Raw genomic sequence first — 22,489 nt, 5'->3', positions numbered from 1 at the left:
TTTTTAACTCTGGCAGTGGTGTAGTTAGACTTTAGGTTGTGTTACATGTTACCAGGTAATTAAAAGGATCCTCAAGTTACAAGTCATGGCTGCAGAGTTCAGACAATGTCCCTAGCCCATCTGGGTGACACCAGCTCCAGAGATAGGCTGGGCTGCTGCCTAAAGTTGAGTTTTTGTATTTATTTCTCTCCCTCTGTGGAGGATCAGTGTAATGTGAACCCTGTGCACTGACCATTTAAGACAGCTTGATGTGGGAAGGTGAACTTTTGGTTAAGTAGTGAATTTACAGGGTCTGGCTAGGAATGGCTCCTGAAAGTATCCAGGTTGCGTGGGCAGTCTATCATAGTTATTTTTATGGCCATGTGTAAGATAAATGTCAGCATTTTTAGCCTTGATTTGGAGTGAAAAAGAGTTTCCTTGGTGGCCACAATGGAAGGACTCTGTTGTGTCCCTTTATGGCTTTTCAGTGCTACAGAGGCTGGGGGAGAGGAGAAGGCAGATTATTTCTCTGTGATGCTGCAGATGTGACAGAGCAGATACCTGCATTTGTGTTAACCAAATACTGGATTTATGTGCACTCAGGAGTTCTTCATACACTTGGGGCTGGGCCTGTGCTGAGGTGGGCAGTGAAACTACAGAAATCCCTTACTTTGTGCCTTTCTTCACTTTGTGAAAAGCATTTTCCTGGGAAGGAGTGGTGGTGGCTGATGTGAGCCAGGCCCCCAGCCAGCTGGCAGCGCCTCGTGTTTTAGAGGCTTGGCCTTTGTGAGCTGAGGAGAGCAAAATGATCCATCTGCTCACCATACCGTGGGTGTATTTGCATTCATAAGAAGGAAAACTGAAAAATGTGCTTATCCCAGGCTCTAGGCACCTTTTGGCAGTCACTCTAATAAGTGAGTTTAGAGTGATAATCAAAGCCAACAGTTTTCATCACAGAATTTTCTAACTGCAAGAGCAGAAGTTAAAACAAACAGAATGCCACTGTCTTTACACAGGGGAAATATAGGAGAAGATACTTCACTTAACCTTTCACATTTCCTAATTCCAGTTAATAAAAAAATAAGCTTTTTAACAAACTCTGAATTTATGGAGATTGAAAGAGTTAAATTGTGGATGCTCATCTAATATCCTGGAGGAAGCCCCGTTCCTACATACAAAGGAGTGGTGGGTGCCATCTAGGTGGGCAGGCTTTGATGACAAGGTGCAAGGTGCATTTACATTTTTCAACAAATGTTTAGATTCTGTTAAGGGAAATACATTTCTTTTGTGTGTTTGTTTGTTTTTCTTTGGGGTTGGCTGCCATGGATCTTGGTCCACTGTTTGCTGAAATCAGTTGAGTTTGTCCCAAGTAACTTCCACCTTCCATCTGCTTCTCTCAGCTGAGCATATTTGCTTGCAATTGTTAGAGATCATTCAAGGATGAGAGTATATGGATATTATTTATCTGTTTGTAATGACTTGCTGCTACTCATTTCCTCCTCCAGGATCCTCAGCACTGAAGGTGTGCTATTTTTGGAAGAGAGTCTGTCAGGTGACGCTGTACATTTAAAGAACATCTATGGCAGTGTTCTGCTGTGGTCACTCTGTTTGTGGTGTGCAGGTCCCAGTGGATGCTGTGTCTGATGGGTGCAGACCTGTGTCCAAACACATCTATAAGCCTCTTAAGATTGTCATCTTACTGTCAATATTTCCTTTTTTAAATATATATACTATAAAATAACAAAAATAGATTCTAGTGACACCCTCCTCCAGTAAAGTCTAAAACATGTTTTTCCTCCTCCACACAGGAAAGGGATAGTTGCAAAAGCTCCATGGGAAATCTTGCAGGAGCTTGTGTGTGCTCAGTTTGTAAACAGACACTCTCAGACTGCAGTATAGTCCTTCCAGCTCCTTTGGGAGGCAGAGGTGCTAAGGAGAAGTTGAGCACATAAACTGTTCTGCTGACAGCAGCTTTCATTCTGCACCAGCATTTCACAGGAGAGGAGATGAAAATGCTTCCTGATGCTGATGTTTGATGTGATCCCTCCATGTGCATCATCTGTGTGATCTGAAACAGAAAATCCATCTCTTGAATAATGACCTGGTGTTTGCTTTGCAGGCTATGCCCACTGGAAGGGTCAGGTGTTGAATTCAGATGAGCTTCATGAACTTTATGAAGGACTTAAGCTGAACAAGGTCAACCGGTACGATTATGTGCTCACAGGTAAGAAGAGCTCGTTCCCTGGAGTTCCCTGGAGATGTAAACAGGGGTAAAGAAATGTAACACATAGCCCTCCTTGTTGCAAACAAAAAAATTCAAATGTCGCCTGGATATTATAGTCTGAACTGGCTCATGCTGTTTAATTTGGAACAGCCAGAGTTCTCCAGGTGGGAGGTTGTAACTGGGTAGGTAAATTGATCCCTTGTAAATTATAATTTGCAGGCTTGTTCAGGCCAGCCATGTATAGGTACATTTCATATTTTGGGAGTGCCTCTACTTGGAAGAATGGATGAGGAGTGTCAGAGTATTATTTTTAAATTTATCAGGAAGACATGAGTTTAACCCTTTCTCCTAAGTCTGCAGTACCACTCTGTGGTATTGCAGTATGATTTTATAAACAGTTGTCTGTCCTTGATTTTTTTTACTTGATCTTTAAGGCTTAGTGCTTTGGTCAGTGAGCAAAGTATGAATAGAGTTGGGTTTTGGTTTTGACTGTCATATATCTTGATTTTTTGCTCTTGTCACTGTGTAGGTCATCTGAGTGAATACAGTTTTGCAGTGTTTTCCTGTGCTTGCACCATGTACTAAATGTCTATAAATACAGGCAAAGAAAACTTCTTGTAGAATACTTCATAAAGATTCTACAAAAAGTTTGTATTAAAAATTTCTTCTCACCCAATTCCTACTTCTCAGAAGTAGGTTACTGATCAGATTTCACCTAAGTAAGAGCTGTGCATCTGGTTTGGGTGACAGTATCAATTTCTTACAGCAGTGAACAGGGACTTTTTAAAGCTAAGCAGAAATACATCAGCAGATTTGATTGATTTCATAGCTTCCACATGTAGGAAAGTTCTTTATACACAGGGAAAACTGGAAATTTTAAGTGCATGGGTTATAACTCCAAAGCAGTTGTTTTGGCTTAAAGGATGTAGCATGTCCAAAGGGTTATTGTCAGGGTTTTTTCAAGAAATATCTCCAAGATAAAGGACACTGAATAGCAAATAGATTGAACTAAAGTTAAGAAATTAATTTTGGCCTAAATGGGTTCTTTGTTATTGAGAAATAGATAAATAACCTTTCTTTCCTGGAAGGAACTTAGACAGAGGACATTTCCAGAAAAAACACACTGTATTGTAGGAATTTTCAGGAGATGTTAGTGTGCAAAATTTATAAATAATATTTGAGTATTTTTTAGCTGAAATGTTCCTTTTTTATTTCCCTTCCAACACTTGGAAAAGACCTCTACTCCTTTCCTATCAGTAGCAAAATGGGTGTAAGAGATTAAAAATAGCAGAAGGAAAATAGAAATCTTCAGTAAAAAGGAATTTTGCAGAAAAAGGGAATATTTATTAATAGAAGTCTTTTAAAATAGGATTTTTTGTGTGTTCAAGTTAGTTTTACAGTCTTGTAACACTTTCTCTGTTTTAGTCTTCAGCTGCACTGTGGCTGAACTTTGAACCCATTTTGGTTTTCATTCAGGGCCAAAAGTCAGATTTTTCTCTTCAAACAGACATTCACTATAGTGCACAACTACCTTGTACCTCAAACAACCTGGGTATGATTATTTAAACACTGAAAAGCAATTTATCAGCGGGTGGGATTTGATTGTTAATTGTCTGATGACTGTAGATAGCTGAGATTAAAATTGCTATCTTTAGGCCAGTTAAACAGAGTAAGATTGCATGGACTGTTGTGGCTGTTAGTAATTCTAAAAAATCTTTGCTTGACTCTTGTGACTGATTTATCAGCATGTCATGGATAAAATCCAGCATTTGGGTAAAAAATCTTTTCCATTTCTCTGCAGCACCCAAGAAGTGATCAATTTTTCAAGTTTAAAAAAAAAAAGAAAAATCTCCAAAATCTACTTTTTAAATGTACTTTAAAATATTTTATTAGAGTGCAGTTTCCAAGGACATTGAAAGATGCTACCTTGCTAAAAATAATAGTGTTCAATCACAGAATCACAAAATATGCTGAGTTGGAAGGGACCCACAAATATCAGCTCCTGGCCCTGCACATCTCCATCCCCAAGAAATGAACTACAATTAATTAAAATTGAATTGTAATTCATAAATGTTGTAACTAAAGTTAATACATAAATACATAAATTAAGGAACATCTATAAAATTTAAAAATTATTAAATAAGAATATTGTGGTGCTTGTGATTTGGGCCTTGAAAAACTTATTTCCAGCTTATTTCACTGCTAAGCCTGAAAAATAAGAACTTTATTGGTATTTTGGAAATTGCTCTAAAATTATCAAGGTTAAGTCTCTTTTGAATTAATGTGTTGGACTCTATCAGCATAAACACTGTCAATAAAAAATTGCTTCAAGACAGAGAAAAGCATATGAAATTTAAAAAGATTCCTATTTACTGCATGAAAAATAATACTGATCAAAATACTGTTTTTATTAAAAGGAATGTTTTTTCCTTCTAGCCTGACCTTTGTTTATATACGTTCAACTATTTTGAAGTTATATGAGCCTTTCATATATAACACTCTTAGTAAATGGATTTTTAAGGTTATACTTGTAGTTCTGCAAGCACTGTCTGAATTTGTGTTCCAACCTATTATTCCTGAGTCAACTGCTGAAATGCCTTTGTTCTAAAAATGCCTTTATCCAAAGAATAAGAAGTATGCAGCATTCCTATCCAAAACTAAAACCAGCAAAAATGTTCATGAAATTGGACTTCAAAGGTGTCTTTTTCTTTTTTTTTTTTTCCTGAAAGGGTATACAAGAGACACGTCATTTCTTGCAATGGTGGTGGATATTGTCCAGGAGTTGAAGCAACAGAATCCTAACCTTGTGTATGGTAAGGATGTGCATTATAATCCTTTCTGCTTCCTCGTTGAGTGTGCTGATCATTTTCACATTTTAGGATGGAAACACTGTTCCTGGTGTTATACAACATTTCTGGTCTGTCTGAAGCAACTGGGCCTTCAGTGATGTTTCATTTCAGTTTTAGGTGTTGAAGGAGTTGGGTTTTTAGCTCTCTATTTGCTCCCTTTCAGTGTGTTTCTGGCATTGCTGTCCAAAGGACAGTGTGCCTTGAGGACTGGTTGTCTGTATCCAGGAAAAGATAAAAATTCCAGCCAGCTGCTGCTGTTGATAGTTCAGAGGCTGTGTGTGCTGACAGATGAAGCCTCTCCTTGATTTCCAAGTCAGCCAAAGCAGGACAGGCTGTCCCATGTTGTCCTTCCGTGGTTCTGTGTAACATCCCAGAAATGTCCTGCTTTGCCTCATAAGTTTCATGGTTTACCTTGAACTCCAGGGCTTTTTTAGCTCTGGTGCTTTCTAATATTCCCTAGAAAGGAATATTATAATATTATTATATTACTATTAGAATAATATTCCTCTTGTCCAGGGAGCAAGAGGCTCCAGCAGCTGTTGTCACTAATATGTCACATCAGGCTTTAGCTTGTGAGAAGAGATTTGTTCTCTTCCCTTTCTTCCTCTCCCGAGGGTTTCTGGAATTTTGAACATAAACCAACATGGGCTTGAATTGAGCAAAGCTTTCAGAGTGATGGAGTAAAGTCAGTGAGGATTTAGTGGGATAAAAAGCTGAGAATGATGGTTTGAGCTGTCATCTTCAGACCCAGTAAACAGTGTGGCCAAGAAACATCTAGAATGATTGGCAGGACTTGCAAGGTGTTGAGCAGTGATATCTGGCTTCAAATTAACAAAGCATAGGTCTTAATTAGCAAAATGTAGCAGAGAAATCTTGTTTGAGTTTTGTTGCTTTTTGGCCTTTTTTTACACTACTGGATTGTCAAGTTCTTCATAGCCTTGTGTGAAAGCTAAAGAGTCTTCTGGAATATGAACAGAAAGAGACATCTCACTGTGTAGAACAGGAAGGAAGTGGTCAGGTGGTGAGATCACAGCAAGGCTTCTAAGATCCTTCATGTTTAATAAATAGATTATATTATAAAGAAAACATTTTTTAAATGTCAAACAAATTGCCCGCTTTTTACTCATAGAAACTTCCTGAAATACAGACATTGATTTGGTATCTTTGGATTTGTGTTTCTTTTTGATCTTGCTTAAAGATCTTTTAATACAATGAACAATGTTCCTTTTAGAAGTGCAGTGCTAGGCTGTTTCCATCCTCGCTGAGGACTTGGAATGTGTTGTTAGTACTGCTGGTGATCCAGAAGCTGTGCCAAACATGTGTTAATATCATTACAACAAGTACTTTGGCATGAATTTTCTTATTGTTTCATTATAATACTTTCTTTATTTAATATACACACAGCATTTTGGTGTGAACATTTGGCATGTATTTTTTTTACACTTAAGTAAAAATAGGATTCCTTAGAGCTGTTATCTTCTCCCATGTTTCTCCCCTCCATAGTACCATTCCAGACAAATTTTTTAATTCACATGACCTACTCTTTCAAAATTCAGAGTGCTACAAGAGCTATGAGAGCTCTTGTGCAAGCTTTGAGGTGCTCGTTCTGTAGCCACTACTGTTACCTAAAATTTTTCCCTCCCACCATATCCTTTATAACTGTACCCTATTTCTAAACCTAAGTTTCTTTACAGTGTGTGATCCAGTGATGGGTGACAAGTGGAATGGAGAAGGCTCTATGGTGAGTACTCTTCTGTTTGGATTCTCTGTGTAGTGCATGTTTGTTATATAAAGTTGTATAAAGATTTATTATTTTTAAACAATAAAACTAAGGTGCTTTACTTAAGTGTGGCTCTAGATCCTATCATCAAGGAAGTTTGTACTTAAATTTCTTGGTTTGGAATGAAATCGGTATCTGGAAAGAATGCCAGCTGCCCAGCTCTGGGATTCTTTCTGTCTCTCTCCTGAGACAACAGAGGGTAGACAGACCCTGTCCACAGGAAAATATCCCTGTGCTCCCCATCCTTGTCCCTCTGGAGTTCTCTCATCATCTGTTTAGAGCTGTGTTCTGGCTTGGCTGCCATTGTCAGTCATCCTGGGAATTGACACAGCCCTGGAACCTAAATGCGGATGATTCATTTCGTGTGGGAGCTGACAGCTGTTGGGCACAGGGCTGTGATCAGTGACAGAAAGGTCCTGTGTGCCAGTACCAGGCTTCACACTGACAAAAAACCATTCCTTTTTGAACAAAATAGTTTGGTTTGGAAGTAAGGACATGAGTGAGCTGGAGACACTGTATTTCCTCATGCTGCTGTGTCACCTTGGAGAGAACTTGAAAGTTCTTCACCCAGCCATCATTTCCTTTTCATGCTGCCAGTTTAGGTCCATCTGATTAAAAATGGTGCTTCCCATCACCTCCAGGGAAGAAAGAGCTGTTGGTGACAGTGTCCCCAGCTGGAGGATGCTCTGCCACTGCAGTTGCAGAGCTTGGAGCTGTCAGGTGACTCTGGCAGCAGGAGTGGTGATTGAGGGAAGGAGAGTTGCAGTCCCACATCTCAGACACTGCTGACAACTTCTGACACTGTTTTTTCTCCCCAGTACGTGCCCAAGGATCTCCTTCCAGTCTACAGGGACAAAGTCGTACCTGTTGCAGATATAATCACTCCTAACCAGTTTGAAGCTGAGTAAGTGCTTATTTTCTTTTCTAGCCAAATAAACTTGTGGGGAAAAAAAGCAGAGAAGATTAAATGATACCACTTAATTTTATTTTCTCAATATAATAGTGCCTTATTGTATGTTTGTGTTGGGGTTTGATGTTTAGCTGCTAGTTTCAAGTGATGTTTTTCAGATAACCTTACCACTGCATGTTGAAACCAATAAAAAATGCAGGAGTTATGTGAGGAAAAGATTAGTCTTGTTTTCTTCAGTGTCTCATTTTCATGATTATTCCTTGTTATCACCAGAAGCCTGTTTCTAGGACAGGTTTAAAAGTACCTTCCCCATCCTTATCCATTACTATGAAAATGTTTATTACATGCCAGAATATCAGAACTGAAATAGTTTGGTTTAACCCCCTCCAACCCCAAAATTTGATTCAGAAATACCACCATGGCAACATCTCATAGGAGCTAAGAATTTTAATACCTCCTGCCTGTCCTGTCTGCATTGTTGTGACTCTTCAGTCAGGAGATAATCTGTGGTGGTACAGCACAGGCTGTCCCCTTGAGGGGAAGGAGCAGCTACATAGGAGAGGGAGAGAACACAATTGTGAGGGGATTTTTGTGATGCAGAGATCTGTGGAGGAGGCAGGGTAGGACTGGTGTGAGATCACTCCAGCAGCACTGTGTGTCTGTGCACGTAGCCTTTAAACACACAGGTCTGGTCCAGCAGACCGTGGAGCTGCAGATGGGTTTGGCCTGTTTGGTGCAGTCCCAGCTTTCCTCCTTTGAAAGAGCCAACAAACAGTCACTGCCTGGAGAACTTTTGCTCTTTGAAGGTTTCTGTTTCATTCTCAGGTTACTCACAGGCAAGAAGATTTACACGGAAAAAGATGCACTGGAGGTAAGTAGACAAAAGGGTGGGATGCGTGACCTCTCTTCCTGCATTCCTGCCTGCAGTGCTGCAGTTTGCAGTTTGCCTTCAACCTTGGAGTCACTTTGGCCTCTGTCCTTTCCATCTGTTTATCATTAAAGCTTGTACACTTCAGGCACAAAAGATTTCCTGTTTAACTACCCAAAAACTACCAAAACTACCCAAAGGAGCTCCAGATAAAGGGATTATCCTGGGTGTTAGGAACCTGTCTGGGGCTCTGCTGTCCACATTCAGCGATGCTAAGTGTGAGAACAGCTTTTCCTCCTTCTCCCAGATAATTGACAGCTGCTGTCATTGCCATATAGAGCTGATAGATGGCCTACAAATATATTGTATCGAGGTGTAAAGATTTGCTCTTTCACACAAAGTGAAGAAAATAAAAAGCTCTAGGGCTTGGTGGTGAAGGACAAAATAGAAATACGATTTTCTTGATGTCTTGAGAAGGGCTGAGCTCTTTGTTTTGTTGGCTAATCAAGTGCTTTCATAATGGACTGATGTTATTCCCTCCAGTTTGGCTTTGAACTTCAAAAGAACACAAAATCTTTAAACAAGCAGCAGCTGCAGTGGCACCCTGGAGAGTAGCTGGGGGTCTGTCAGCCCAAATGTTTGGTTTTTTTTGCTGTAGCAACGTGAAACAACATAAGTTGGTCATCCCCATGACCAACACCACAGCAGGAAACAGCTACAGAGATCTCATCTCTTTGAATTTCCAGTGCCCCCAGTTTTACATTACCCCACTGTGCTGGGTGAGGGTGATGAGCTGTGCTTCATGCCAGTGGCTGCAGTCTGCAACTCACTTCTTCTGTTCTCGTCCTCACCAGTGGAATCAGTCTTGAGATGTACATAATTAGCTGAGCAGCCATTAGTTTTAAATTTGCATATTTCAGCTGCAAACACGAGTTGAGTGTGCTAAACTATTTTGCCAGTTAGTCTTCTGATTCATGCCATAGCTCTGATTTGTGATGGGCTTAAAAAAAACTCTGCCAAAGAGATGGAATTATACATAGAAATAGAAACATTTTTAAAGAAGTTGTTTGCAGGATATAATATTTTAATCTGTCTGTCATTCCAGGTGCATGTCATATATGGGTCTGAGTAATAATCCATGCTGGAATTTGTCCCCTTAAAAGGTGGCAGGAATTCTGGCATTGATTTCCATGATTTCATGTTTGCTTTCCTTTTCTTAACAAGACCTGTGATGACAGTAGTGTCTTCTAAAATAAAATTAGGTATGATGTAATATGAACATAGGAAGGACTAAGTCCTACAACTAGAAACAGAGGAGGTTAGAATCTTGGTGAATTGTGACTGAGAAATTAGTTTAATATTACTGCACAGACTGATTGTGTCAAGTGTATGCTGGTGGATTTACTGCTTCTTCCAAACCCAGATGATGTCTGTGCAAAGAGGTGTAACAGCTGAAGAAACTTGGAGGCTTAGACCAGAAGAAAAAGCAATAAAGTATTAAAAATAGCAGAAATAAATCCTTATCATTCAGCTGCTCATGAGTCATAGCTAGCCTGAGAGGGGTTTTAGTTCAACTCTTTTGGGAGAATTAATATTTTATCCATGTTTTATACTAAACTCATTATTGAAGTCATTCTTTTTTCTGTGAAATCAAAATCACTTCTGTCTGTAACAACCAATTGTGATGTCAGAAATAGAGTATTAATGAGTTTAAGTGAGGAACACACAGAGTGGAAATACATCTGCAAAGGTATATAATTTACAGCTGTAGTTTAGAGGTTGAAACCTAATGAGGAAAGAGGATTGAGATAGACACACTTTTGCCTCTGATTTAGGTTTCTTTATTTTTGGTAACTCTAAATGTAATAGCTAAGTAAGATTTCATAACCTGGAGTTGTTGGTTTTCTAGTAAATGCTTCAAGATGCCAGGTCAGGTACACATGTCTGTATTTTTATTCTCTTATTCTTTTGATAATATGTTTTGAGAACATGATGCAGGCAAAAATTCTGATCACAGCTGAAACAGAGTGTTCTTTCCAGAGAAGCATCCAAAGATAACACAAACAGAAATGCTTGTATATTTTAACAAGTGTTTTCATTTAAATGTGGATGTTTTGATTCCCCTATTTTAAAGTAATGCCCTTAATTCAAGTGGATTATTTGAATAGAGAATGTTTTTTCCTCCTTACAAAAGATCCCAAAATAAGGTGTTGGTTAAAAATTCTCAGTACTATGAATGCAAGTTAAATCAACACATATTGCAGTCACTGATTCCTGCCTTTTTGCACACTGAAAGGTCATGGATATGCTCCATGCCATGGGACCAGAGACTGTGGTGATCACAAGCTCAGATCTGCAGGCACCTCTAGGAAACGACTACCTGATCGCTCTGGGAAGCCACAGAAAAAGTAAGTCAGGAACTCCTTCCTTACCTGTGCTCTCTTCTAACCTGTCTGTGCTTGCAGTTACTCCTTGAAGAAGTAGTTTCATCAGGCCCATCTGTAGTGCATGGAAGGAGCATAGATTCCCTAAGGGAGCACCTTGTCCTACACTAATGTCAGGAGTGGTAAGACTGGGGCTGCTCCATGAGGGAAGACAAGAGCTGAGTGTGGTCACAGCACAGGCAGGACTCTGTCCCCACCACTGGGCACAGACCCACAGGACCTGAATAAGGTGAGCAGGACGGAGGGATGATGGCAGACAGGTCCCAGTGACAGCCCAGAGTTGGGAAGACAAGGCAGGGCTGAGATGAAGCTGGAAAATTCAGTAAGTACATCAGGACAGCAGGGCTGTACACAGGAATATCTGGACCATATCTCAGGCAGAGATGCTTGTGCTCAGGCCTGAGCTTCTGTGCAGCTCCTGGGCAGAGGAGGAGGAGAGTGTCCTAGGCAAGGTTTACTGGGACTGTTATAGCCCCTGTCAGTGACCTGGTAGTAAGGATATAAAAAAGGAATTTGGCATGTTTGAATGCTTTTTTGAAGAGTCACACTGTCCTGTTAGCAGATCATTCCTCTGTTGATAGGTTATAAAATACCCTCCTGCTTCTTCTCTGTATCCCCTTCTGTATTGTCACCAGGATTCACTGTGTGTTCAGACTGTCACACAATGTTTCCACCTGAGAAGGCCACAGTTCTGAGGGATGAAAAATGAAGGTGGTAGCTCCCTCCTCCCTCTTAAGTGAAGTATGTACAATACAGTACAGAAGTTGTAAATGCTATCCCAAGCTGTGCCTTTTAAAAGAGCTGGTACAAAGTTTACAATACTCCTTTATGTTCCAAACAGCAAAGGAATTCAAATCTGATGATGACTTTTGAAAAGACTTCTTTTTAAATTCTAGTCACTGCTATTAGTTTCCGAGTGTGTCACTTAACTGTGGATCTGTGTTGTAGCTAAAGCAGATGGTACCAGGATAACACAAAGAATTCGAATGGAGTCTCCAAAAGTGGATGCTGTCTTTGTTGGAACAGGAGATTTGTTTGCTGCTATGCTTCTGGCATGGACACACAAGCACCCAAACAATTTGAAGGTGGGGGAGAAGTTATTCATCTCTCTGCAAGTTTGGACCTCGTTTCTCTTGAGTTTTTTTAAAAAAACCTGTGACATTACTTCAATACTGTGTTCTGTTCTGGATTTTTTTTCCTCACCTCAGAGAAAAAGCCACAGAATTTCCCTTTAGCCAAAAGGGGCATTAAACAATCATATTTCAGTTAGATTGATTTTGTAATTTTGCCAAATAAGAATTTCTTTCTAAAGAGGCAGACTGCATGCATGTTTATAGTTACATTTTTTATCCTCACTTCATAATAAGCACTGAAAATAATTTCTCAAATCCATTTTTCTGTTTATTTCCCTTAAGGACAGAGAGTCCTCAATACAGTTGATTTCTAATACCTGTTTGGGGAGAATTAAGTAAAAAAAAAATAATTTCCAAACTCGGTATTGCATAGTTGTCATCATGCTTGTTTTGTCAGTCATGTTTTCCTCTTAATAGCAGTGTTATTGAAATATAATTAATTAATATTAAGTAATATTTGGTAGCTGAAGTTTTACTAAACCCTGAATATGTTGTGTTGATGCAGGTGGCGTGTGAAAAGACAGTGTCAGCCATGCAGCATGTTCTGCAAAGGACCATTAAGAGTGCAAAAGGTAAATTCATCCAGACCTCGTTCCCATGTTGTGTCTGGATTGGCATCAGAAGAAATAGTCAAGGAGCTTTCTGGGTTTCCTGACTAAAGGCATCCTCTCACTGCAGAAGCAGAGAATTTACAGAATGAGAGCTTTTTAGTTTTGTCTGCATGTTCCTACTGTGTCCTGCAAGCCCGTTTTTGACGAGAGCCGACTGCAGGTGTCACTGTTTAGCTTGTGGTGGGTGACAGTCGTGCTGACTGTGCCTGACTCAGCTCTGCAAATCCAGCACAACGTGAGGAGATGCTGAGTTTGGTGTGCCAAAGAACTCCTGCTTCAGTGGAGCTCACCCACTGTCCCTCTGAGTGTGTGTTTAGCACTGAGAGGGGTTCATCAACCAATAATAGTTTCTTTGCTGTGTTAGCCCGTGTGAGGAGCAATTTTTTTCAGCTTCTCTCCCCTTGGAGTTCCCATCTTTCGGTTTTAAGGGAGTCCGTGGGTGCTCTGAGCATGTCTGCGTGACTTCCTAATGAACAGCAGAGCTATGTTTCTTTCCTGGAGAGAGGTGTGGACCAGTGGTGATAAGAAATCACAGTGCTGACCTGGATTTTCCACCTTGGGAGCCTTTACCAGGGAGCAGTAGGGGAGAATGGGGAAGGGAGGAAGGTAGAGAAGATCCTGGGGTAACAGAATGATGTGACTTGTTTCTTTTTATACTGCTGTTTTTAATGACGTTCTGATGTCATCTTTTTAGTGCAAGCTGGAGAAGGAAACAAACCAAACTCAGCCCACCTGGAACTGAGAATGGTCCAAAGCAAAAAGGACATAGAAAACCCAGAGATCATAGTGAAAGCCACCGTGTTATAAAGGCTCCACGTCTCCAATAACGCACAATGTATCGATGTCCTCATTTCTTTCCTGTAAATTGTAATATTTGCCTTAGATCTGTGACAGAAACCTGACTTTCATGAAATAGTGCCCAGCATAGGCAGATACCCACTCTCAAACATATGTGCTGGCCTTGCTCAGTTTTAAAAACAGAACAGTTAGTGTGCATTGAAGCATATTCCCAGGTATCCCCATGTCTGTCAGATTCACTTAGTCTGTGTGATTACCCAGGGCAAGAGAGCAATGTTCCTGCCTTGCCAAAGACTGTAGATGTGAATTTGCTAATGGAATGCTTGACTGGAAAATGTATTTCAAGATGGCATCTAGTGCCAATGGAGCTGGCTCCATGCTCCCTTTTCCTGGAGGTACCTGGTTACCTACTCTGGTATTCAGTATCTCAGCTGCTATGAAACTAAGCAGGGTTAAAGCTACACACACAGTTCTGGTTGTGTGTAGGAGTACTTTGAAGATGTTTGGCATGTTCACTACTCTGAAGTGACCTTGAGATGTCATTCATGTTGCTGATCTCTGCTCCTGTCTCTTATCCATGAACAGCTGCACGGTTTCAGTTGTCACAGGTTCTGGCTGCTGACTTCTCATGTCCATATGATTTTCCTCCAAAAGCTGCTCCAGAAACATCTTCATTAGCAAGATCATGCCTTTATTCAGTAGCACTCGTTGGAAGTGTGGCCTCTGAGGCCAGATTTGATTCTCTTTTAGCGAAAGGCAAAAGAGAAAGCTCTTACCCTGGAATTTGGCTGCCTTGGTTTGTTCATTGTGGGTGGATGTAGTTACAAACTCCATGGGCACTTCACTTAACATCAGTGAGCACTGCTGGCAGCCTTCACAGTGAAGCAATGGGGGGGAAGTTTTTTTTTTTTTTGTTTAGTAGCATCTGGTCATTTACATGTGTTTACCAAATGCAATGAAACAGAAGAATTAACTTATTCATAATGTCTCTGCCAGCAACACCAATTAGACATTACAGAAATACATTATATTATTATTATTAATGCACAATTCTGCTTGATAAGGCTTCAAAATGGAAATTTTAATAATTTCAGTGTCCTGTGGATCACAGGCACATACTAAAGCAGCAGGGTGGGTCTGCTGACAGGTATTGACCACTCACACCTCCATAGGATTTCAGTATGGCATCCCTGTTCTTGCTTGTCCCGAGATAAAGTCTAGTGTGGTGTTAAATCCAGATCCAGTTGATAAACTTTTCTTGTCTCAGATTGCGTAAGAGGATGGAAATTGCATTTCTGATTGATTTCCTTCTGTGTGTTTGGCGTTGAAAGTGAAAAAAAATATCATGTTACTTGAGAATTTTAGGGAAAAAAAAACCAGCAGGAATTTATCTACAAAATGTGACTCAACTGCCACAGTTTTTAGTAACTACTGTCATGAAATAACTTTCTGGGAATAATAATTTGGTGTGAACAGTTGCTAAAATTAGCAGTCAGTAACAGTGCTATGAGCTCATGGCTGATACCCAACCTGTAAAAAGATGTGAACTACCTTGACAGTGGGTACAGGTGTCTGATGGGAAGCAGTGAAGAGGCACTTCTCAGTGGTGCCCAAGGAAGTGATAAATAGACAGTAGCACAAATTGAAATACGGGAAAATCCATTTAAACATTAGAAAACTCTAATTCACTGTGAAGATGATCAAACCCTGGCACAGGCTGCCCAGAGAGGTTGTGGAGTCTCTGTTCTTGGAGATACTCAGATGCTGACTGAACATGGCCCTGAGCAACCTGCTGTGCTTGGCCCTGTTTGCTCAGAGGTTGGACCAGAGGATCTCCAGAGGTCTCTTCCTGAACTTCACTGCCTGTACAGACAATGGTCAAAGCCCTTTTAGTAAGTGTGAGACAGCACAATTTTCTTTTGCCATTAGAGTAAACAGACTTCACAAGAGGATTGAGAGAAAGGCAAGAGCTGTTTTCTCTGAAATAAAGAAGCCTGGAATTTGGGAAGCTTGGAGCTACCTTGCAAACAAGGTTTTAATTGTAAACCATGATGAGCCATGATCTTGACATAAAAGACAAAGTGATACGTTTGTTGGAGCAGTTTATATCTGTCAGGTGTAATCTTTTCCCACTTCTTCAGGGGATGGATCTGTTCAGTAATTCACACCTTCCTTGGAATCTGTGACATACTCATGTTAAAAAAAAAAAAAAAAAAAAAAAAAAAGAATATTCATACTAATGTGCTCAGTTTGCAGAAGTTCCTATTTCACAGTGGCTGGATCCTGTAGCAATGGGCTGCTGACTTCATCTGCTTGAGTCCCTGAGGGTTGCTCATGTGATACCTGTTTTAAACTCCCACTGACCTGATCTAAATTAGGTCAGGTTTATGTCTTCAGTGAAGAATTGGGCTTAACATCTCTTGCCAGGAACAAACATCAGAAATTATCTGTAAATATATTCTGTAGTTAATGTTTTGTAGCCACAGCAGGCTGACAGCTATTTTTGAATGTCAAGGTACACATTTTTATTTGTTTAGAGTTACACAAAGCTCACGTGCAGAACAAAATTCAAAGACTCAGCACAGTCCTGTCTAATATTTCATTCCCTCCTCTCCTCCTGCATATATCTTTTCCTGTATCTTTTCCTGAGTTCCTGCTGTCTGTCTGTCAGAGCTGGAAAGTGTCTCAGTGTCAGGCAATGCCCTCTGTTTATTTAGGGGCTTGGAGGACACTGAATAGCATTGACTGATTCACTTGCACATCTTTAGTTAAAGATAAAAGGTTAATAATCTAAACTAGCTTAGGACCTAATTGATGACAGGAGAACAAGCACTTTAGCCCAGAGAGGGGAGTCTGTAATAAGGGATAATCTTCCCTGACCATCCTGAGAGCATGGAAGGTGTAACCCAGTGGTCCAGCACTCACCAGCTGGGGACTGGTGGCTTCACTGCCACGTGTGTGAGGTCAGAGGCTTCTCATGCTGCAGCACATGGAGGCATGGGAGAGGTGAATGCTTTGTGTTTGTGTCCATTTGACTGCCCTCACATTCTTTCTCCATTCTGGAATTAGTGTTGGATCCCCTTTTCCTGGAGTGATTTGCAGGGCCTGTGGCCACTGCTTAAGTCCACCCATTCATTTTTGGAGCAGGAGAGACCAAAAGTTGTTTGCAGACCTTCTGCTCTGGGCCTGGATTAGTCTCTACATGCTGAGAATTGAGATGTGCATAAAGACATTGTGCTAAAATCAGTGCTATTCACACTCAATAGAAACACTTCAGAAACCTGCAGTATGAATTGTTAATGTTTGTGTGCTGATTTTTATCTCAAGTGGGGAGAAATCTATAATCCGTGTGTTTATACAAAAAGATTGGAGGACCAAGGTTTCCAGCTACTCATACTGCCTTTTGAGTATCTTAATTGTGTCTTGATTGGATGGTGTTAATTTTTTTTTGTCTGAGACTGTTACGGTGATTGTATTGATTAATTTTATTTTAAAATATGTGGCAAGGAAGATTGTAATAAAAGCATCTATGTTTATTATACTGTGCACACACAAATTGTTAGATCCTATTTTTAAATATGTTAATCATTTCAGAATTAAACAGCACAAGAATGGTTTGATAGTCTTGCTGAATAAAATGGATGTAATTAAATGTTTCCTTAGTTATGTCCTAGGATAGAGAAAGGGTAGTTATTAATAGAAGAGAGCACATTTATGCCCTGTAATCATCTTACTGTAAGATATGGGTGTGGAAGTGAGTAACATCCTTCTTGTCTTAATTTTTACTGTTTTTAAGATATTTAATGGGAAGAAAATTGCTGGCATTCTGCACCACTCCCTTGCATTCCTCTTACTTGTATGTGCAGGACCACATTGTGTTGTGCTCTTTTTTCCTGCAGACAAGGTTGAGAAGAAGGGCTTGGAATAAGAACCATAACTCATTTTGAGATCTCTCTTTTGTGCAGCGTTTAACTGCACTCCACTCCCTGAATTTTTACCTTCACTGTGTAGGGTAGAGCACACAGGGCTGTGGAGTGGGAAACAAGAGCTTCTGCCAGCACTCAGCAGTGTCCCTGCCAGCCTGATGCTTTGCAGGAGGAGGAGAGCAGGGATCCAGGTTAAGGAAGCAGAAAGTGTCTGTGTCATTACACTTGTGTCCACTGGAGAGGTTTGGTTTATATTTATACTGAGGAAAAGCACCTCTCCCAAGTAAAGGTCTTCGCCCAGTTAAAGAATGCTTTTAAAAGTTGATACATGTTGCATATTTTGATCAGTCAGGTACTAAAATACTTCATAAATGGAAATACATCCCTTTTACATCTCCTTGCTGGCTTATTGACTGTAGTCATTCCACTCCTGTTCAGAATCCCAGGATTAGATAACCAGAGAGCTGTTCTTCTTGAAAGCAGCATGTTCTTCATGTTCCTGCTAAGTGAGAGCCTACTGAGCAGTTCTTTAGCTTCCTAAAACATGTTCATTAAAGACATTTGTCAGTCATGGAAACCAAGCTTTGAGATGTTCAATCACAGCCCAAAAACAGTTCTTTCAAATAAATGACCACTCTTGAAAGTGCGTTGTTGTCAATAAACGAGTAAACCAGGGAGTTCATATATGCATGCAGGAGCAGATTTCAGGTAAATCCCCGAGGTTCACTCAGCCACTGGAGGAGTGTGCCCTGAGCAAAGGGCTGCTGCTGTCAGGGCACTGCTTCAGGGAAGACCCAGCTAGTTCTCACCATTTCCCAGAAGGGAGGAATGTGGTGTGGCATTCAACACCCAAGGAAAACTCCCATCTGCTTCACCAGGAAACCAGTGCCAGGTGACAGCTCCAGTGCCACCAGTTTGGTGCTTTTACTGCTCTAGTAGCAGAGGACCTTGAGGCAGATGGGGTGATCCTAAGTGTGCATGCACCCCTGACTCAGTGCCCCTACAGTGTAAATAATGGTAATAAATCCCCCAACGTGCAGGGCAGTGAATAAGGCAGCACATTATTCAGAGAGAGAAAACCAGCAATATGAGAAGGCTGTGCCATATGTTACCACTGAAAATCACACCTATTGCCCTCGTGGTTGCATTGCTGTTTAGAAAAAAAAATCTGTGTGTAGAAGAGTGTAATTTATGTACTCTGTGTGTGTGTGTGTGTATGTTGAAGCTTTATTTGCAATGTGGTAGGGGTGGGAAACAGAATTTGGGGGGCTGGCTGAGTAGGCCTTCAGGATGTGAGCAGAAGGTCTTAAAGAATTCTATTTTTATAGATTGTGCTGAAGCTGTGGGTCCCAGCCACACATAGCCTTTTCTTCCAGAGAAGTAAAATGGTTTGGAAAGAGAGTCAGGTGGCTGTAATATAGTAGGGATAGTACAACCCCACCAGCCCTGGACAAACTGAATAACTTAATAAAAGATGCCTTTTTAAGTAATATTTTTTTAGTGCTGAATTGTTAAACAAAGAAATATTTATGAGCAAAATTTCTATGTACTTAAAGTTTGTGTGGTGCTTTGTACTGACTAGGTGGACCTGTTACCTGTTTACACATCTTAAATGATTGTCCTTGAGGTGTGTGTAGTAATTCAACGACTTCTATGCCAGAAAAACAATGAAGTTCTGTGTAATAGCAAATGATTTTAATTTCTGATGAAACTGTAGGCTTTCTAGTGTTTGTGTATTTTTCTGGTTGGCCATTACAAGTTGTATCCTTCCTGCAGTAAGGCTTGTACGCTTGATTGTAGAGAGAGGCAATAGGATGGTAGATAACCATTGTCTAAAAAGAAAACCCTAAATATTGCTACCTTGTCCATTTTCAAATCAGGTAAGCTTTGTGGCATAAGCCTGAAATTTGGCATTGGAACGAAGTTTCAAATACATCTAGGTTAGGTTAAAGATTGGGGATGGGTTTGTTTATTTAATTAAATAAGACAGAGAGATCTTAAAAGTGTTTAATAGCAATATATACATGGACAAGCCAATAGATGGAACAGAAATGGCTCGTTCCCGTTGTAGGACCTGATCAAGCTGATCCATAGCTTGTGCTAAACCTGTGCCCAGACATGTGAAGAGACAAATGGGGAAAGTAAAGATTTTTTTTTCCTTGTAATTTGTCAGCTGTAATAGCACGAAGAATTTTAGTTATTTGTTCTGAATTCAAATTCATAAATATCTTTCAGGAGAGCAGAGTTACTGATAAAATCCCATTCAGCCAAAAGGCAAAGCAGTTCACAGGGTTCAGAATCAAAGCAGGATTTTTTCATCTTGCAAAACACACTTGAGTCTTTGTTTCTTATGTCTGGGAGACCAGGGCTAAAGCACAACTGTCCAGATACTGATTAATTTTTTTGGTTGAACTTCAGGGTGTCTGTAAAAAGCACAAGGGTCTGCATCATAAAGAAGTTTTTGGGGCATTGTCCTATGGTAAATGTCATTACCTACCAGAGCAGTTGGTGGTTTATGTCCCTTTTAAATGATGTGGCAGCATCCTCCCCACTCTTGTAAAAAATCACCACTGCAAAAAGTAGAGGAGATTTTATCATGAGTTTTTCTTCCCACAGTTCCTGATTTCTGGATGTGTTAAAAAAGAAGCACTTCTGCTTTGCTAAGTTAGCAGGAGAAATGTCACTGGGATGAATAATGTATTGCTGAGGAGGGAGACTGGCAGGGAACAGCAGTGCTGGGGATATGTTGTGCCTGGCTTTCCTTCTCCTGGGAATCTGTGGGTGCAGCATCCCCGTGGTGGTGGCAGAGTGAGTGTTTTGCCTGCATCCTCCCGTGGGGGAAATCTGGGGGAGTTACTCTGCTCAAGTGAGAGCTGAGGTGGGTGGGAAGCTGTCGGGTTTGTTGGGCAGTGCTGGACCAAGGCTGGGGTTCAGCACAACTCTTTGTGCACCCAAAAGCTCCTGGTGTACAGCCCTCTGCTTTCCTGACCATGGCGTAATTAATTCCCTTAGATTTCTTCTGCATGTCATGGAGAGCCAACAGACTCTGGAAAGGATTATTCAGATGCTTCAGGCTTGGCCTTTGTGCTTTTGAAAAGAAAGGTGGAGAATTATCAGCAGCTGTGGTAGATCTAACTTGTCCATCTCAGCTACACCATAAAACTGTGCCCTAATCTTCCTCTCCCATCATCTCTGCTGTCCTTGATTTGCCTGTCCCCATAAAAAGGGACATGAAGGAGCTAAAATCGATGGGGAATTCATCCAGTCAAAACCCCTGAAGTTTTACTCTTTAGTTCCCTTACCCTCCTCGTCCTGGGAACAGATCAGTGCCCGTGCTGCTGCTAGAGAGGGTGTGGGACAATGCAGCTGCTCAAAATGGGCGAGAGTGGAGTTGCCTCTCTCCCTGGCAGCCAGATGCTGGGTGAGCAGGACCTAATTGCAGAGTTGTACAGTTAATGGGAAAGAAAAGAAATCTTTGTGAGCAACGTACTTGAAAGAAGAGCTGGCAATTCAGTAATCAGAGTTTGGTGTTCTCAATCCATCCCATCCCCTGTGTCACAAAAATACTACAGTAGTAAAAAAATTCGGTGTGGCTGTTCTTAATGATCTGTGTGATGCTTGTGCCTAGCAGAGCAGAAAATAGCATTGAATAAATCAGTGCTCTAAATAGGGACTGTAACAGGGAGATCCAGGTGGAGAAAATGTCAAGTTTGTTTTCATAGCACTTGCATGGTGTGAGAGCTGTCCAGGTCTGGCTCATTTCCTTCCTGCTCCCTTTAAGCAAAGAAAAAATGATATCAATAAATCAATCAATAAATAAGGGCAGTTACCTGGGAATTGATGTGGCATTAGTATTCATTTTCATTGACAGGTTGGTAAGACTTTCCACACCAGAGGTCTCTAGTTCACAAGGGGTTTTCAGAGGTGTGACAGAGCCGCCTTGGAGCACAGTCCTTGGGACACAGCTATGACAGATGGCATTGGGATGCCACCTGCAGGCACTGCTGTCCTGCATTTGGTGCAGCAAATGCGTGATATGTGCTAGATGTGAATCCATGCCTTAGTAGGGAGGAAACCTGGGCTTATTGCTGGAGTTCAGTGATGGGAGGAAACCCTGGAGAATTCAGCGCCATCCAGTGATCCTGCCATGTGCTGTCAGTGGTTGTCAGTGCAATGCATCCCCTTTCTGGGATTTTTTTTTTTCTGGGAGATGGGGGATTAGCAGCCCATACACTGCTTTAACACACTTTTATCTGGCTGAATGTGAAAAACGAACCAAGATTGTAAAAAATGGAGGGGAGGGATAGCTATGAATTTGCCTAGGACTTATGTGAGTAGAGAAACGATGAGATTTGTCTGTAATTCAGAAATAATTCAGTATTGACCAAATGAGTGCCATGTCTTCAATGGGCAGTAGCACCTGGAAGAGGCCAATATTTAGGGTTTTTGCCCAAAGCACATTTAGCCCTGCTCTACTGTTTAGTGAAAATGCCCAGTGCAGATGCCACCAGAGCCTCATCTCGTGGAGTAATGCTGTAATAAAGAATGTGGTTTTATTGTGCAAGTCTTGACCTCTTCTTATGAAAATAACACACAACTCAGTATTTTCATGGTGTATAAGTGAAATGTAACTTTTTTTTTTTTTTCAATAAAATACATTTCCTTTCCTAAACATGGGTCTGTTTTTTCACTTGGTGGTGTTTCTCTTTCAACTCTAATGGAGCTTTGGCTTTTTGTGTCTTCTCCCTACATATGTGAACCACAGCTCTGTGCTCTTCCTGTGGAGCCTGACCTTGCTTCCAGAGATTGCATAATTTTTTTTTCCCCTCTTGAGCTCCATGAGGAGTTCCCTGTTCAGCCAAGCTGGCCTTCTGCTCCACGTGCTTGACTCAAACCACAGTGAAATCGTCTGCCCCAGTGGTTCTAAAAGGTGTTTCTTAAAGTCTCACCTACACTTGGGGGCTCCC

At 40.8% G+C, this 22,489-nt stretch overlaps 1 protein-coding gene across 1 annotated transcript in view; it reads left to right on the top strand.

Moving 5' to 3' along the window:
• PDXK (pyridoxal kinase) overlaps positions 1 to 22,194 on the top strand; it is a 44,884-nt gene extending 22,690 nt beyond the window's left edge. Inside the window, exons 3-11 of the mRNA XM_066314106.1 lie at positions 2,099 to 2,203; positions 4,933 to 5,016; positions 6,747 to 6,793; positions 7,651 to 7,736; positions 8,568 to 8,613; positions 10,907 to 11,018; positions 12,003 to 12,139; positions 12,693 to 12,759; positions 13,493 to 22,194. Coding sequence (XP_066170203.1) covers positions 2,099 to 2,203; positions 4,933 to 5,016; positions 6,747 to 6,793; positions 7,651 to 7,736; positions 8,568 to 8,613; positions 10,907 to 11,018; positions 12,003 to 12,139; positions 12,693 to 12,759; positions 13,493 to 13,605 — 797 coding nt within the window. The 3' untranslated portion in view covers positions 13,606 to 22,194. The remainder of the gene's footprint in view (positions 1 to 2,098; positions 2,204 to 4,932; positions 5,017 to 6,746; positions 6,794 to 7,650; positions 7,737 to 8,567; positions 8,614 to 10,906; positions 11,019 to 12,002; positions 12,140 to 12,692; positions 12,760 to 13,492) is intronic.
• The last annotated feature ends 295 nt before the right edge of the window (positions 22,195 to 22,489 follow it).

This window comes from Sylvia atricapilla, chromosome 2 (genome assembly GCF_009819655.1).
Source record: "Sylvia atricapilla isolate bSylAtr1 chromosome 2, bSylAtr1.pri, whole genome shotgun sequence".
NCBI classification, from domain to species: Eukaryota; Metazoa; Chordata; class Aves; order Passeriformes; family Sylviidae; genus Sylvia; species Sylvia atricapilla.
The sequence above is the reverse complement of the archived record's forward strand: the minus strand, read 5'-3'. Positions and strand labels throughout refer to the sequence as shown.